Source organism: Phoenix dactylifera, chromosome 11, assembly GCF_009389715.1.
Source record: "Phoenix dactylifera cultivar Barhee BC4 chromosome 11, palm_55x_up_171113_PBpolish2nd_filt_p, whole genome shotgun sequence".
Lineage (NCBI taxonomy): Eukaryota > Viridiplantae > Streptophyta > Magnoliopsida > Arecales > Arecaceae > Phoenix > Phoenix dactylifera.
Genome location: NC_052402.1, coordinates 29,329,724 through 29,348,966, shown reverse-complemented (window position 1 = coordinate 29,348,966; position 19,243 = coordinate 29,329,724). Strand labels below are relative to the sequence as shown.

The following is a 19,243-nucleotide window of genomic DNA, read 5'->3' as shown; positions in this document are numbered from 1 at the left end:
ATGAGAACAGGAGCAATTAATTCTCGCCTTTTTTTCAATCCTATAGCTACCTGATTTCTCAAGATCTAACTCCAGATAGGAATAGAAACCTCCAACCTTTTGCTCAAGCAGCAAGAGATGATACCATCCTAGCACTTTTCTGAATAGGTGGTGGTGGAAGAGAATTGAAAGAAAAACAAAATTCCTGCCAAACCACCCATGCCCACCGCACTATATGGTTTTCTACCTATTCCAACCTAGACAAAACCAACTCACACCAACCCAATTACATGGAGCCCATTGCTGCTATAGCGCAATGAATTTTGACATTCAATAAAACATCCACTCTCCCTCAATGGATTCAAAATGCCTAATTTAAATGAAAAACGACTGCCATAAAATGTAGAAAACAAATTAGCCAGCGAAGAAACCTATCTCATTGGTTACACACTCTAAGATTGTGAAATTAAAGAGAAACCTTTCAAGGTTCTCGTACATTAAGAATAAAATCTTGATGAATGGAAACTAAGGATGGCTAGTTCTAATGTTGAGAACTACACATTTCTATGAAGCATCAATACTGAGACGAACTGCTAACCAAATGCAATCCTTGAATCATGGGACAACTATTTACCCAAACCAAAAATTGCCTTTCAAGTCCAAATTTTTAAATATGCACAATTAAGGCCCAATCGGAAATAATTATGCTGCTGATTAAAGAACATAAAAAACAAAACGAAGATGTAATAACTACCCAATCCACAAAAGTTGATAACTGTTGTGTCTTTGTGATAAGTGGAGGCTTTTACTTTGCAGCAGGACGCAAAAGCACAAAAAAGATGGGAAAACAATTACCAAATGAAATATCAATATCCTCCCATCTGTAACATATCTATCTATATATATATATATATATATGACATGCTGCATGAGTCCGATCAAGTAGATTAAACAGCATATTACCATGTGATGCTGTATACACAACAACAGGAAAAAAATATTAACTGGACATGATCAGTACACAGCAATAAATGGCATAAGAACAGATCCAATCCAAAGCTTCCCATCCTTCTCCTCCACTTCGCTCACTGCTCTCACCACCTTCCCTTTCCTGTCCTCCAGAATTTCCAGCAACTTCCCATCTGGACTGTACTTGATGATCAATGCATGAAGTCTGCCTCCAATTTGCATCAGATACTGATACTTCGCTGGGATGGGAAGCTTTAGCAAAAACTTCCTCAATCGGGTATACCGACCCATAAGATGTGCATAGACTGTGCGGCGGCAATGAATTGCCACCCAGAATTCACCCTTCTCATTAGTTCTCACATTATCCGGGAATCCAGGTAAGATAGCAAAAATGTCCGAAGTTCCAGCTTTTTCTCCCTTCAACCAGTATCTACTCAACCTACATTGGGAACCAATTGTGAGAATCATTCAACCATGCATATAAAAATGTTTAGAAGAAATGGAAGCCAACCTGCCCCGCGATCCTTCACAGAAGACAAAAAATGATCCATCCTTGCTAAGAGAAACCCCATTAGGAAATTGGAGGTTTCGAAGGAGGACTGTTGTTTCATTTGTAACTGGGTTATATTTTAAAAGCCTCCCTGAAGGCTCGCCAGAGAACACAAGTTGCATGAAATTCCTGGTTACAAAAATGAAGTATAACAGTTGTTACAATTAAGCCTATAGATGAACCATAAGTTACCATCATAACCTAATTGAGACAATGTGCAGCTTGGCATGTATGCTAACATCCAAACATGTATTTTCACTTGATCACAACTCTATATATATAATTTACATTATATTATTTTAATTACTGTTATTTAATACAAAGTTTTATGTTTATTTATTGTACATTGACATAGTTATGTAGAATACTATATATTTCATGTATAATATTAAAATATAGTCAAGATTATTAGCTTAAGCTATATACATGAAAGCTTTGAAAGACCTTAAGCTCTCATTAGGTCTCTTAAATGAGTTGTTTGTGGAAAGCTAGAGTCTGGCTCAAACTAAATGAGACAGCTTGAGCTCCACTCAATTACAAAATGAACCGAGCTTAAGCTAGAGTTTGGATCCTTTTCACCCTTAGAACGATTGCAAAAGACAAGATGAGAGTAGTATGTACCTCAATTGACTAATTTTTTAGCAACAAAAGATGCTTGGTCGAGGGGGTTGAAAGTGTGTTGGGTGAGCGAGGTGTAGCTAGCTAGGTTTGAGCTTCCAAATTTAGGATCTTTCTAGGAGTAGAATCCAAGGTCTACAATCTTGGTACCAGATACTGCACTGGCATATTACTAGTTCGATACAACAAAGGTCAATATGGTACGGTCCGCATCCCATACCAAGACAGCTCTCGAGCCCATTTTTCTCACTTTTTTATTACGATACCAATTGAAATAAGATAGTACATGTTGGTAACATTCTGGTTTACCTCAGTATATCTTGGTAGGGGTTGGTACGTATTGGTATGGGGCCTATACCAACCCAAATGTTTTCGTACTAATTCGGCATGGTATAGTATGGTACATACTCCGAATCGGATGATTCAAGGCAGTACAGCCGAATGTTGGCGAAAAGGTTAGCAGCCTGAGGCTAGAAACTCATACAGGCTGTTTAACTCAGTTTTCAATTACCCATGGAAAAAAGAGATGAAACTTAATAACATAATTTATTGGGTTGAATGCAATCTAGAAAAACATTAGGTGAAATAAGGAATTTTTTGATGACAAATTAGCCATATGATTATAATGATCATATACATTTTGACAATACTTAAGTGACACCAGAGTTTACATGAATATATAACAATAATTAAACTGAAGAAAAATAACCTAAGAAAAATAAAAGAAACACAGACAACAGTGAAGAAATGGAACTGTAAGCTGCACCAAGTACATCTATTAGTAAGCAATATGCCATATTTTCATGATGCCTGCTTCTAATATTTAAATGCACAAGAACAACGATAGCTGACAATTCTGCTGGTTTAGCTACCAGGAGATGAAGTTAAAATAGATTGTAAACTAGCCAATTCCCTCCATTTTTACGTGTGGGATGTTGTAAATTTTTATACTTACAATGGAAGAGTGGTTGTGTACTTTGCTACAATGAGAAATTATATCTAAACAGTTATTAAGAGTTAACAATATGAGTACTAACTACAATTTACAATATAACTTCTAATCTAGAACAGTTAAACTACCATAAGTACTAGCACATGCAATTAATTTTTAAATACAGCTAAATCAAAGCAAGCTAATGAACAACTGCAGCTAATGTGCATGGAGCAATTAATTTACAAAAGCAGCTGCTATGTTCAGTTAACTACATAAAATGGTTATATTTCAAATTGCCGTTTACAACAAACAGAGTTAACAGAAGAAATTTTTTATATGGCAAACAAAAGTAAGTTCTATTTTACATCCAAGCAGAAGCATGATGGCAATTTAAGTCATGCAGGTCCATTATATAGTTATCCATGTATACACTTACAAATAGAACATAAAGAGTGTATCCAGCAAAAATTCATTACAGAAGTGCTATAGGAATTGATGTCTGTTGTTTCTCTTCATCGTAACAAAAGAACACAAAAAAGGTTGGCAAAATGCCTAGCTGCTAGTTAGATGCAATTCATCTTCAGCGGCGCTAACACTTTCATCACTACCTCAGGAGTCCAAGGGCAAATTCATAACAACTAATTGAGCAAAGCCAAACTGTTTCCATGCCACACAAATAAACACATAAATAGTAAGTCAATCAAATGAAGGCCCAAGAAAAAGCACCAACCGTCCAATACACTGCAGTGCTACCAGCAAAGAATCAAAGGACAATCTGTTCAGCAGCATAAATCAGCTGATATGAACCCCTGTCTAAAGAAGGAAACCCAACACACCGAGCTAATTAAGCAGTCTCATATATTTTAAACCTAATTGTTCTCTATTTATCTTATATTTCTTGGTATTCCTAGTAAGTCTAGTTTGGGGTTATTTCTTGTTAGTCAAGGCATCTTATTCTATAAAAACATAAGCCATGTGAGCTAAGAAAAAAACAGAACAGTTTAATGAAATCAGCCTAAAGTCTTTTGGGAGGTTTTAATCCCCTCGAAGTGACTGAATATCCTTTTTTCCACTATTATCTTCTCTTTTTTAAACTTGAACCGTCGATAGAGAACCAGATTCCTATAATCAGTGACAATTGAAGCACCAAACACCATCAAGTCATCCGATGCACGATATGACTATAAACCAACATCAAAGAATTTGAAGATAATAGTGACTTGATGTATGATACCTAGGCCCATGGCCTAGGCCCAGCTTGGACCGGGACCACCTAAAAGGTGGTGCCCCCTGCTCGCCTAGATAACAGAGGGTGCATCCCTATTAAAATAGAGGTTGCGCCCCTATTTCTTCTGTTTCCCCCACACGACCGCGCCCCAGCCCCTCTCTGCCGCCTCTCTCTCTCTCTCTCTCCCTTCTCACACGCTCCCCAGTCCCGCCGCTTCTCACACAACTCTCTCTTCCACCTGACACCACAGCCAAGATAGCCTGCCACCACTGCTCTCACGCCCCTCTTCCTCCACTCTCTCCTCTCTCATTCCCCTCCTCCCACCACCTTGTCCTCTCATCTCCCTCTCCCTTCTTTCTCTCACCTATCGTTCCCGACCCCTTCAGTTGTGTATCTGTGCATGTGTTAGAGGGTGAAGGGCTACCATGCCCTCTTCCACCCCTCTAGTATTTTCTCTCTTTCCCTCTATCAATCTCTCTCCTCTCCCTCTCTCTCTCTGAGCTAGCCCCAGTGGGGCCTCCACTACACCACCTCCCACTCCTGCCATGTGATAGGAGACAGGGTAAGGTTTGGGGCCCATTTCCCCTATTATAATAGTCATTAGTGTAGCAAATGGAAGTAACATTTTATATTTTATAGTATTTATCTAAGATTAATTGTGCAAATTGTTACTATGATTTCCAAAATAAATTGCATATGAAATTTCGTTATCATATGAAATTTGATTTATCATTGCTTTTTTGTTAATTAACTCCACGATTTGAATCATCATAACAAGATCAAGCATCTAAAATTTGATTAGTTTCATGTTCACTTATAAAATTCGAAGTGGTATTGAAAAAGAAAAGAAGGCTTGATTTATATATGTACATAATACATATATATGTATTCCGACTCTCAATATGACTATGAGATGAGTCCGGACATGATTATGTTGTGGCCCTACCATGGGGATAGTCGTGGTGATACCATGCCACAAAGGTATAAACATGGAGACCTTGCCACGAAGGTAATCATGGTGATACCCTTACACAGGGGTCTTAATCTAGCGACCCTGCCACAAAGGAAATCGTGGTGATACCCTTACACAGGGATGTAAATGGGGCAACCCCAACATAAGGATAATCATGGTGATACCTGGGTCGAAGGGGTGTGAATACGGCCATAGTCAGGGCTGTAGAGCTAAGATGGATTGGAACTTGTTATCCGAGTATGAGTATATGAATGTAAGTATAGTTGATTATAAAATTTGGATAGTCTACCTTATTTTGGTTACATGTATTGATTCATTATGTGGACGTTATTGAAAAGATAAAATGCATTGTTTCAGTATGTGAATACTATTGAAAGTAAATGTTATAAACTTTGCTTATACAGATGTATCATATTTCATATAATTTAAATGACCTAATTACTAGATATGACCTGATCCAATTTTATAAATTAGATTTGTTACTTACTGAGTTGTGAAGCTCATAATCTTCATCTAATTTTTTCAGATCCAGGGACCAAAGACTAGGCCAGTATTAGCTTTTGGGGAGAGTATTTAGAGGCAAAGCCATCTTCATAGTAAAAGTACATCTAGTTCTAAATTAGTTTGTGTATATTAAAGAGTTGTCTGGGGATTATGTATAAATAACTTAAATACTAGAAGTTTTGAGTTGTAAATTTGGATAAAGAATCCTATTTATAACATTTGGTGGTGTGTAGGATATATGTAATAGTTTGTTTTGATAGTTTTAGTTGTTTTGATAATTACTACTGCTTGTATATAAATTATATAATTTTCAGATTTTGTTGAACTCATTGATAAGTGGGATATGTTGCATGCTTATAAGGCCAATCCCTGTGAGTATGCGGCGATTGTCATACTCTCGAATTATGATTCTAGTGTCGTGGGTGTGACATGATGACTCCCAAGTCATATCATTTTTGTATATTTATATTACTGACCGATATTTTGGCTACTTCATAACTTCAAAGGTTAGAGAGATAGAGTTGCATATTTACCTTTTCCCCTCTCTTCATATTTTTATTTAGTCCTTCTCATTTAATCTGCCAACAAGGACCAATTTTATCAATCTGAAGAATATTTGATTTCCTTTTATAATGATACACTTGGCACAAATATTGAACTTAGACGTAACGTATATTGGACAATATTGCCTATAGGTCAAATTGTTGTATGATCACTCTAGAGATGATTGAATATATAACCTTTTCTCCATGAGAACAAGGGTTCAATGTGTCCTATGCCTTTTCAATTGAAATTAGGGTTGAGCACACAAATTTTTTATATTCTTAGACCAAGACAATGATATTTTCTGCTTCAACAGGAGAGGAGGCTGCAAGATGACCTCGAAAGCCCACTCTATGACTCTAGATAATAGACACATGGACAACATTTTCACACCCAAAGATGTAGAAGAATCTTGTTTTATGTTTTATAAAGTAAAAAAGGACAAGAAGAGATTAATAGGAGGCTTTCAATGCTTTGGCGATTCATGTTCTAGGTGGTGATGGAGAAAAAGGACAATATATGATAAATTCTCTATAAATTTTCTGACACCATCTAATGTGTTTCAAATCCAGATGGTATATATTGATTTTAATACTTAACTTCTTGCACTATTTAATGTATTTGTTCTCATACTAGTTAGTGGCTTGCCCTTTTTCGCATGGAAAAACTAGAACAATCCATGAATTCTTTTATTAGCATCTCCTTTACTCTATGATGATATACTAAGAGTGCTAAATCCAGATTTTTGAGAACATGATTACATCTCAGTATGATCAGAGATTGCCTCATTCTCTTCTTGTTCTATAATTTGTCCCCCTAATGATATGGGTCTATGCGGCACGCATACTTGAGATCTTGATCATTTCCATCTAAAAGACAATCCAGCAATGGCTCTTGTGGATACTTACTTCTATATCATTATACATTCACAAACAAGTTGATGGGGCAAAATGATTCATGTACCATTCATTGTAGCATTTCAATACAAGATTTCATGGACTATTCAAGTTTTCCATTCAAAAAAGGAAAAGACACAATGTACCCATATCTACCATGAGAAGAAATATACTAGAGAAGGCAAGAACTAAATATAAAATCAGTATATGCTAATTAGGCTAAAACTTGAAATCAAGGTTCGCTGAACCGATACCGAGACTCGTATCGGTTGGCACCCGGTACGGTTCGGTACTGGTCGTATCGAATCGAACTTGTGACCGAACCGAGAGTGCTAGTTCACAGACTGACACGCCCTAATTTATATTTCTTTTTTGTAGTTCTAATCTCTTTTCAAACTTTTCTATAAATTTATGCCAAATTTAATATTATTTTGTTATTTTCTTGATGTCTTTTTGATGTTTTTTGATGTTTCTATGATTCCAATATAAGCTAGATGATGCATCTTATTGCTTCAAAATGATAATGATAAAATCATATAAAATCAAGATACAATCAATTACATACTTTTAAAGTCTAACAACCATATATAATGATATCTAAAATCAGATCGAGTGGCGATGCCTCTCATAGTTATGCAGATCATCAGCATAATCTGGAAGCACATCAACCCACCCCTTTAACCAAGCGGCGTTGTAGTCTTGTATGCTCATCCCCTAAGAAACGCACGTCGGATTATAAGCACTCTCGGATCTCTTGTTGAAGCTCTGACTCTGAGAGGTATCTTCTGACTGATAATACGGCTGTAAAAGCGCTCATCCGAATATGCCAACAGCAAAATTCGACCCATAAGATGCTTCGAACTACATAAAGTAGTAGCCACCGGAAGATGCAACGCACCATATCCGTATCCATATGGGTGAAAAGGCTGCCTGTGATTGTAGATAATAAGATCCAATATAAGACTCGAAATCTAATGTCTATGGATCCTACTTTACGTGCGAGGTCATTTACAGCTACATCGTGTTCCCTTGAACGACCTCGAGAAGCCCCTCCCTTGAACCTGCTTATCCCTCCTCTCTTGAACTCTATTTTGCACCAGTTGCACTGCCACTGATGTCTGCCCTCAAGCTGTGTAGCATGCTCTCAGCTAATATCATGCTCTGGATCCTTTTTTCTTAATGGCTTCATTTTCACACCGGATCGATCAAGTACACCAGTTTATTAATTATGTAAAATTAGCAAAATATTCATATGCAGATGATAATTTTTTACCTCAAAAAATACATCTAATTTATCTAATATATAACCCTAATTTTATTTTTTTTATTTATTTTTATATTTTTTATTTTAAAAAATATTTATATATTATAAATTCAGAAAAATATGATTTCTACCTCAAAATTTACTTCTGAATTATGTAATACATACTACTAATTTTTCATAATTTTTTATATTAATAATATATTTTAAATTATTTTTTACATTTAAAATTAATTTCTAAATATTATTAATTCAAAAAATTAATTTCAGCTCAGAGTCTCAGACCCATGTAGAACTCAATAATGGATGCTACCACGGATTGCCGAACTGAGCCGTACCGGCCGGTTCAGTCCGAATTGAGCCGACCTGGTCGGGTTCTTCAATAAAAAACGGTTCCAGCCCCTCTCCAATAAAAAATGGTTTCGGCCTCCTAGGGACCGAAATCTGAGGATGTGGCTGGAACTGACCGGAATGCATAAAAAGAATCATATATTTTTCTAGGCCCTCGGGCATGCATATAAGGTTACTTATATCACAATTTTTTTAAAATTTAAACCTAGGTTACTGATGCATTATCGCATCAAAACATGAATGAATGGACACCAAATTTTTATTAGAGTAGCTTGCATGGACCTAAATACGTTTCTGATTTTACAATTTTATTAATTTTTATTTTTTAAAAAAATATCTTTTTTAATCTAAAAATATATTTATAATTTTTAAATATTATATATAATCCAAAAATTAAAACTTTTTATTTCAGTATATACTTAGTCCATAGATCTACAACATATAAAAAACTCAAGCTCAAAGCGAAAAATTTGGCATGATCACTTATTTTTGCAATTTTTGAGCTATTTTTTCAAAGTCCTAAAAAAAGAAAAGAAGATAGAAAAAGGAAAGCACACCATATTTATTCTTATTTTTTCTTTCTGATAACCTGAATCAATGTTGTAGATTTTTTTAAAAAAAATTCTGAATCCACTCGTGTGGCATTGAGAAGGCCTTTTTGGGCCTTCCCTTCAAGGACGTTCAGCATTTAAAGCCGATGCCACGCCACAGCGAGCTGCCATAGCCCCCACAGGAGCCTCCGTATCTGAGTCGAACCGGATGGAACTGTCTAGTTTCATCTGGCCGGTTCTAGCCAGATCCTATCAGGTTCCGACCCTTAGATGGCCAGAACCATTTTCCAATGGCGAACCAACGGTTTGGGCTGAACTGGCAGGTTCGGCTCGGTTCAACAATCCCTGCTTGAAATACATTGGATGGGCATTAAAAAAAATTTAAATAGAATTTTGAAGTTTTATGTAGCATGCATTGTCCTTTTTCTCCATCACCAACTAAGGCATGAATTTCCCTACCACTAAAAGTTGCCGATAAATCAATTGTTATACTTTTTATCGCATAAAGCCCAAAAACTTGATTCTTTATAATCGTTAAATTGTCACCCATGTATTGTTATCTATTGCAATAACTGGTCTTTTAAAAAGGTCATACAACAAGGTCCACAATCTCAATACTCGGTGTTGTATCGGTACTTTACCAATTTGGTACAATACGGCTGGAATGGTATGGTACGCACCCCATACCAAAATAGCCTTCTAATCATTTTTCTCAATTTTTATCCTGGTACAAGATAATACAGCCTTCGGTACATCTCGAAACAAGGTGGTATATCACGGTACGGCGTAGTACACCTCGATACTTGATGGTATGGGATTTGACAGAGCATGTACGGACCCAAACTTGAGTTTCATATCAGTTCCTTCCCATTACGATGGGCCCCGTAGCAGGCAGTATCGGGAAACCATGTCCTGCAGTCTCCTCTGTATTGAGGTAGGCATTTTAGTCTATCTAAAAATAGATGGAACAGATGCACCCACATGTAGCACACATAGAACATGATTCCTGTAGGGCAAATATTATATTCTCCATCTTTATGCGATAGTACAACGATTGGACCACTAGATAATACAAAGATTTAAGTACCAGCGGGACGGGCGCCATCCCGGCCATCCCGTCCTGCTCCAATGAGATCACGATAAGTGGGATGGGTGCGAGACCCCGAACTCTCTTCCATCCCCCATCCCAGCCGCCCCACCTTCATCCTACCCGATTCACGTGTTCATATAGCCATCCATTTGGGATGTGCCCTTTTCTCACGATAATGCTTCGGCCTTCGGTTCGTCACCAGGAGGGGGAGCTTTACCTTTTTTTATCATTGATGCATTGGCTTCATCATCGGGAGGGGGAGGGAGGAGGGAGGAAGCTAGGTTCGTAGGCTCTTCTTTCTGTATTTTACCATGATGAGCAGGGCAAGGCTCGGATTGCTCGAAAGACAGAGAGGAAGCTTCCTTGTTTTTTTCGATAAGCAAGGAGGATGAAGGGAGGGGGCAGCATGGAATGGAGTCTCAGCCTAGAGATAGCAGGGAGGACAGAGTCACGAGCACTTAGCAAAACATTTTGATGCATTTTTTTTCCCTTCCCAATGTGCATGCGGAGTGGATAGGTCACACTCACGCGGATTCGCACGAAAGAAAATTTCTCTTCCTTCCCGCCATTCGATCAACAATTCCATAGATCTCAAAGCCAATACTCCCAATTTATCTATCTGCACATATCTCGAAGCGAGCTGTTTATATGCTCCCCTCCCTCTTTCCCCTCCCCTCCCCCATGGTCTCTTTAACATCCTTTATTATTTTTTTTTTTTTTGGTTCATTTCCTTTCCTCTACCTCATTTTTTTCACCTCCTCTTCCATCTCCCTTCTATTAGCATGCTTGCCGCCTACTTTGTTTGACAGCTGATATGATTGAAATTTGAAGTAAAAGGATCATTTGGTTGGAATGTTCCGCTGCAAAATACCTCTTGTTCAGGGAAAAAAAATACACATGATGGAGTTTGATCCCACATATCCAGACACTAAGAATCTGATATGTTATAAGCATCGACTCATTGCTATTGCAGCCAAAATACAAGAGAAAGAGGAGAAGAAAGGAAGGGAGCAGAAGGGAGAGGAAGGGAAGAAAGGTTGCTCCATCTTCCATATCAAAACATCTTTCTTAGTTAAGGTAAGCTCTTTTTCTATCATTAATTTAGCCAACATAAAGTAAAATGAGGTAATTATGATAATTTTTTGTACATAATATTGCAACCTTTCATCAAACTACATCATTTTTGCTTTATCAAGGATTCGTTCAGCATCAATTACAACTGATCATTGCTTGGTAATCAAAGGAAGATCTCCAATAACCTAGATGATCATAACGCATTATAGTGTTAGTTTTAAATAGGACCAATTTATCATAAATATATTATTTTTGAAGTTTAAATATGTTTAAACAATAAATAGAGCAGTAAAACTTTGAGATAAATTTAAAAAATAATATATATATATATATAATAGCATCTCAGGCACATACCAGGATGCTCGATTGATAAACATATTTGAACTTCAAAAATCGAAACAATGCGGGGCGTCCCATTCTGTGGGAAAATCAAGACGCCCCCGTACCACGGGTTTTAAACCTTGGACAATACCATAACATGTATGTCCCATGTTGAGACCAAGTACATCATTTTTAAAGCAAGCCAATTTTTCTTCAGATAGGTCGAATTGATCATTGGTGGCAACTTGAATAAGAAAGATTAAAGAGAAGAGAAGAGGAAGATGGTAAATATGCAACCCTTTGTTTTAAACCTCTAGATGGTCAGGCAGCTAGAAATAGTAGTCAACAGCTAGTAGCTCAATTGGTAAGCACCCTCTTCTTTAAGTGATGAGTCTCAAGTTCAATCCTGAGTAGTGGTGAATAACCACCATGTTCTCAAAAAAAAAAAAAAAAAAAAAAAAAAAGGAGAGTAGCTAGAATAAGTAGGGTAATATATATATATATATAATGAAGGGGAGTGGAAACAAGTAGTTTAGGTTTGGCTACCGTTAGTCTAGTAGACCATTAACAAAGTATTCTAAGCTTCAAGGTGAATGAGCTATGCATAGTGACATAAATAACTTGAGCGGTAAATACTAGCTAACCTACATGTGTGAGGATGATAATGTTATTTTGATGATTAACATCACCATTGAGGCCATATCAAATGGAAATGCAAATAACTCGATACATCATTAACAAATGGCACATCCTCGATATATTCACGATACATTATGAATATACGGTCAAAACAACTCTCAAGAATTAATAACGAGATAAAATTTGTAATAGAGAATGGTAGAAAGCTTAGAAATTCAGTTTGACAAAGTTTCAAGTTAAGAATACCTAAAAGGGCAATTCTGTAATTTTCATTATTAAGAATACGAAACATTATTGTGCCATGCATTCTATTTTACTTGAAATTATTTCTCTGTGGATCCCTTGTGCATGTCTAACTTTTAGATGCAGAGAATCATAGCTAGAGTCGACCCCAAGAGGAGTGGAGTCGACCCCGAAACATTCAGAGAATCTTGACACTCAAATGGTACATTTTGAGTCATTGGCACAGGTTTGGGTCGACCCCAAGAATATTGGAGCCGACCCCAATGGAGCCGACGCTAGAAAAGTCAGAGCCGACCCCAAGCTTGCAATGCAGAAAATGTATTCCCTTAAAACACTGTAGCGGGGGTCGACCCAAGCAAATGCTAGGTCGACTCGAGACACTGTAGCTGCAATGCAAAAAAAACATACTCTCCTGGATTTTCTGTCAAGGCCGACCCTCAGAAGTATTGGGGTCGACCCCAGCACTGTTGAGCCGACCCCAGAAGAGTATGCGAGCAACCCCAGTGAAGGTGGGTCGTCCGAGCAACCAGAGCACGACTGACAGCTCAACGGCTAGTTGTGCAGAATTATTTTTTAAGCTCCCAACGGCATAAAACGGCTAGTTTTCTTCAATCCAACGGTCAGGAAGGTTCTATTTGGAGGTTGGAGAAGTATTTAAGAGGGAGTATTCATCAGAGGAAGCAACCTTTTGAAAATCATTCAAGTCCATTCAAGAGAAAAACCCTAGCAAGGCAAGCTTCATCAATTGTTTCATTCAAGAGCCAAAAGAAAGTGGTTGAGCAGATTCCAAGGATATTAAGAGCTCCACCAATCCTTGAAGAGTGAAGCAATCTTGACAAGAAGAGAGCCTTATTAAAGCGATAACTATATTCTAAACTTTTCTTTGTAGCTTATATTATTTTATTTGCTCATTTAGGAGCTTTAGATCCTTGTCTTTATTCTTGTTATCAGGTTTATTCGTAAGCCCCGTAAAACCAACACTGTAGGTTGTTGGTAGCCCGAAACCAACGTAGGTTGTGTGTCAGCCCGTAAAACCAACAGGTTAGGTTTATTGGTGATCCCGGAAAATCAATTGTAAAGGTTTTGGATTGTGAGCCCGGAAAACAATCCTACTGTAATCCGGGGGTTATAATAAAATTCCAAGAGAACGCTTGGGGAGTGGACGTAGGTGCCTTGGGTGCACCGAACCACTATATATCGTTGTATTTATGTGTGCTTGTTCTTATGCTTATTCTTGCATTATCTTTCATCTTTGCTCTAGTTTAATTCATTCAAATAATTTAAGAAAGCATCCACCGCACTTAACTAAGAAAACTTTTAAAGCATCAAAAATTTAGAAAAACCCAATTCACCCCCCCTCTTGGGTTGTCACCTTGGGCAACAAGTGGTATCAGAGCAGGTGTTCTCTTGTCATTTATAGTCTTAACCGACTAAAGCTAAAGATCATGGCAACCCCGCATAATGTGTTATTTACCGAGGGACTTTCCATAAACAGACCTCCACTGTTTGATGAAAATAACTATATCCAATGGAAAGCTAGAATGAAAATCTTTGTTCAATCACAAAACTATGAGTTATGGAATATCATAACAAATGGCCCTCACTCACTCTCTCACACTATTAATGAAAAAGACTTAGCACAATTGAATGCTAATGCTATGAACATACTATATTGTGCTATCCATGAAACTGAATTTAATGAAATCTCTGCATGCTTATCTGCTAAGAAGATCTGGGATACTTTAGAAAATATTTATGACAAAATTCAGATTAGCTCACATGTGCTTCAATTACATACTAACAGTGAGCCTGCAGAAAAAGATGTTGAATCTCCCAATCAGGAAGAAAGAACAACAAATGAAGAATTCGGTGATAAAAACAAAGATCCATACCCAAACACCGAAAAATTCAAAAGCTTCCTAAAGACAAAGAAGAAGAGGAAGCAAGAAGAAAGGAAGAAAGAGATAAAAAGCAAGAAAGCCTTGACCAAGGAAGAGTCAAGCAAGAAAATGAAAGTTAGGAGCAACAATGATAATACTAGCTCCAAAAAACTACAAGAGATAACTAACTTATGCTTTATGGCACAAGAAGATAAGATAAAATCTGAATCTGATTTTGCACCTAATGAATTTCAAGAAGAATTCTCTTATGATGAACTATTAAATGTTTTTCATGATTTGTATGGTGAATGTAGAAATTAGCTATAAAAAATAAAAATCTTAAAAAGCTAAATCTGGAAATGTCAGAAGAAAGAAATTCTTCTGCTGAAATGAAAGACAAATTAATTCTGAGAATGAATGCTTAAGGTTAAATTCAGAAGAATTGATTCAGAAAAATCAGAATTTAATTAAAAAAATCAAAACTTAAGTAAAGAAGTTAACCAACTGAAATCCTTTATTAATAAATCACTGTAAGTTCAGAAAGATTAAAAACGATGTTGAAAGCCAACATGTTGTTTTTGATAAATCAAGACTTGGCTGGATTCTTTTGCTTAACAATAAACCCCTAAAGAAAAAGGTTATCAATTCACCAAGCAAACCATCAAATAAGATAACTTATTTCAAACATAAAAAGATTAGGTATAAAAACTTTACCTATGGTTCTAATACGAATAAATCAAATGGTAAAGTTATTACTATTAAACAGATTTGGGTTCCAAAAGGAACCATATGCACTAACCCTCAAGGACCCAAGCAAGCTTGGGTACCCAAAATGAAAATATAAGGGTGTAGATGTAGGTGTGCCAAGCTACCCATGGAACAAATGAAACTTTCATACAAATGGGTGCGTTGACACATAATAAAAGAAAAATTTCAATTTATTCATTAAATCTAGTATAAGGTTTAATATTCACATCATGTATCGAAATTATCTTTTTATGAAATTACGATACTCTCTGCATCAAAGTTTTTAAATGCCTCATATGTTAAATCTTATCTCAACGATTTAGCATCAAACTTTCTAGTGCTTGCATCATGATAAGAAAACAATGAATGGATATATATATAACCTTCTTCTTCAAGTTTACAAATCTAAATTCCCTCTCTAGTATAAATGTTTGATGCTGATTTCATGCCTTCATGTTAAAACTTTATTGAGCATAATACTTATGAAATCTTATTTCATCTTTTGTGAAGGTATAAATATAATCTATCATTATATCATTCATTCCTTATATGATTATTCGAAATATACTATAAGTCGCATGTGTGCATCATATGTTAAATCATCATCATCTCAAATTGGTTCAAACATAAATGATTAATGTGTTATGATCATAACGAAAACTCACTTAAAAGTCTTACAATAACGAATTATTTTTCCTCTTACAACTAATTTTCAAGACTATTCTAAAACTAAAGTCAATAAATCTGATCTTTAAAGTGTTTCATTGAGCATAATCATTGTATCCTTGATTGAATGATATATACCCTCCTAAAATGATCTCAAATTCCACTGATTAATTTTAACTCATCATGTTTAATCTGAGCATAAAAATCTGTTAAAGCATGAATATTAATTTTCTTGAACTTTCTCTCGTAAGTCAAAAATATTTCTTATTTGCTCTTAAAAGAAGATTGCCTGTCTTCCTGAAACAAGAATATTTGTGTTCAAAGCTAAATCATAATCAGAATTTTGATAGAAACAACTATTTAAGATAATCTGATTAAAATTCAACTTGGTATATTTTATTGATAATATCTTAAGCAAATAAAATCTAAGTTAAATTGATTCTGAAACAAAAATTGATTTAACTTTAATGAATCTTTCTATTACCTCACATGCTTGTCCTTGAACCATTTTACTTAATGAAGTTATCTTTTAGTTCAAGTGACTTGTGCTTGCTTATATTTAGGCAATCTCTTGAGTATAGTGACTCAAATTTAATTATTGTCACGTCTCATGTTAAGTCATCTAGTGAAGAAATATGTTGTATGAATGTTTTTGTATCCTAGAGAACCTAATGAATTGCCTTCAAGAAAAGAAAAAGATTTTGCTAATTATACAGGATTTATGAGCAAGAAATTTCAACTTGAAGGACACCTCGATGAAAGATACAATAAACATTCCCTTGCAAACAAAAAAAAGAGAGATTTTCTTCAGCCAAGGGTGTAAAGAATCTAAAAGGTATTTGACTTGAAGAATGCTAAATGCACTGGTAATCTAAACCTTTCTCTTGTGAGTTAGTTGAGCAAAATCAATAGTCTGAAATTATATAGTAGCATGATTAAACCTTTAATTGCTGATCATCTTGATATCATGCTTCATTCTCATGCTAATGATAATTATTTCATGGTATGATTAAATTGAAGTTTACTTTTGCCTGTATAATGCATAACCATGAAATACACAAGTTTATGCCTCAAATCTCTAATTCAAAATAACTTGTGATAAGCTATGAATCATTGAGCATAATGAAAATGCTGTTTGCATGATATATATTTATATGCAGCATATTAGATTAATTCTTTATTCTGCTCTTTCATGTAATTACTTGAAAATAACAAAAATAGAGAGAGATAAAGAAAAAGAAAATGAACATTGTTCGGAGAAAGTAAAGCTAAGTAAATACTCCAATCTTAAGTAAAAGCAGAGCAAGCATAATATATTCAGCACATTTGTGAGACTTGTGGTGAGCATTCTTTTGGAAGGGATAAAATCCGTAATAATTATACTTTAATAGGAGAGTTTGGAGTGAATATCTTGTTGTTGAAGAGAACAGTTTAACCTTTTATATATTGCTCATCATAGGATGCGTGCCAATGGGGAGGCTAGTGGTAGTATCTGGCACCATGATCTGCCGTACCGATCGTACCGACCTCACGAGCATACGTACCGATTCGGCCTGGGCCTGGTACGTACCGATCTCAGGCCTGGGCCAGCCCGGGTACGGATCAGCGCTGAATCCGGTATCAGCCTTGGCTCCCGTAGTTTATTTTCTAAGAACCGGTACGAACCGGTTACGAGACCGGTACAGACCGGTACGCCACCGGTACGGACCGGTACGGGATCGATTTCGGACTGGTCCGGGCGCGGTACTGATAGGCGGACCTTGTCCGGCACTATTTGACCCAACTATTCGGTGTAGGGTATATTAAGGACGGCACAAGAGAGAGGCTAGTGATAGTACCTCGTGCCCCTTCCAACTCCACCGAATAGGGAGCAAATAGAATATAGAGCATAGAAAGTAAAACCAAAAAACAAATGAAGATAATCAAAATGTTCATTGAGTGGTTAAAGAAAGAAATTAAAAAAAAAGGAAGGGAATAAATGACAAATAAATGAAAATATATAAGGTTGTGAAAAACCAAATGAAGTTTAAATCACTTGAAAACACACCTTAAGGATAAAATCGGTGCTAAATTGTATTTAAATAAGAAAATTTTATTTGAAAGAATTGATTTTGATCCTTGACATACTTGTTCTTAATACTTTAATGGTATGCATACTATGTTTCGCATGTGGCATGATGTTTTGAATTGTGAGTTTTCAATATTCAGATAAATTGAGGATCTTATTCAAATATAATTTGTAATGCTCTATGCCTAGATAATTTAATTGAAACATGTTTCTACCAACAACAACATCATTTTGTTTTAGTAAATATCTTCTGAAAAATAAAAGAAAAGAACAATCTGAATTTACAAATTAGGCAGAATGAATTAATTCTGATTTATCTTTCATCTTGCCTAACATTGGCACATAATGTTCTGATACATGTTAAATGTCCTCCAATTTGTACCAAAAACTCAATATTAAAATAAAGATTATGAATGTGCTCTGATGTGCTTGAAATATGTATTTTCAATCTTATGACTTAAGATGAGCTACAATGTAGAAGATACATATCTCAAATTATAAATTTTGAAAGCCTCCTTGAAAATTCTTATGAAATTCAAAATATGACCTAGTATAAAAGTTTAAACTCCATATAAAATGCTTATATCTTTGCATTTTTGTAATTTTCATTATATGCTTCAAAGATTGCATCATGCTGAGAGAATAATTTACTATGATTCTTAGATAAAACTGCAGCTTAAAAAAATAGAATTAATTTTGATACCTTGATTGTTTGCTCGATACGCATCTGAACATATCATTTTTTATCTTATAAGTGTACTGAAATTGGTCTAATGATGTGTTTTTCAATGATCTTGATTGCGAACAAATGTTTCTAAACATATGATGTTATTTTGATATTAAAAAGATTTATCGTGCTTCATATATACATTGCTGAAAACTATGACTAAGAAATTAATATTTTGAATACACTCCTGCATAATTAAATGCTTCTATCATTAAAAGAAAGCTATTCTTAAGAAGAGAGTTAATGATCCTAAAGCTTAAAATATTTCAACTCACTCCAATAATTCTTATAGGAAAGAAAATGTAATTACTTTTGAAGAATTTGAGCTTCAAAAGGAATTATTTTCTGATTTATTTCCATACATATTCAAAAAAAAAGAGGAAACATAATTTACTTTTGAAAGATAAAAAGAGTGATTTTATAAATTTTGA

At 35.6% G+C, this 19,243-nt stretch overlaps 1 protein-coding gene across 1 annotated transcript in view; it reads right to left on the bottom strand.

Annotated features, from left to right (window-relative positions):
* Nucleotides 1–817: 817 nt before the first annotated feature.
* LOC103696385 (protein STRICTOSIDINE SYNTHASE-LIKE 3-like) overlaps nucleotides 818–19,243 on the bottom strand; it is a 37,182-nt gene continuing 18,756 nt past the window's right edge. The window contains exons 3-4 of the mRNA XM_026800871.2: nucleotides 1,460–1,627; nucleotides 818–1,387 (exon numbers count right to left, since the gene is read on the bottom strand). Coding sequence (XP_026656672.1) covers nucleotides 994–1,387; nucleotides 1,460–1,627 — 562 coding nt within the window. The 3' untranslated portion in view covers nucleotides 818–993. The remainder of the gene's footprint in view (nucleotides 1,388–1,459; nucleotides 1,628–19,243) is intronic.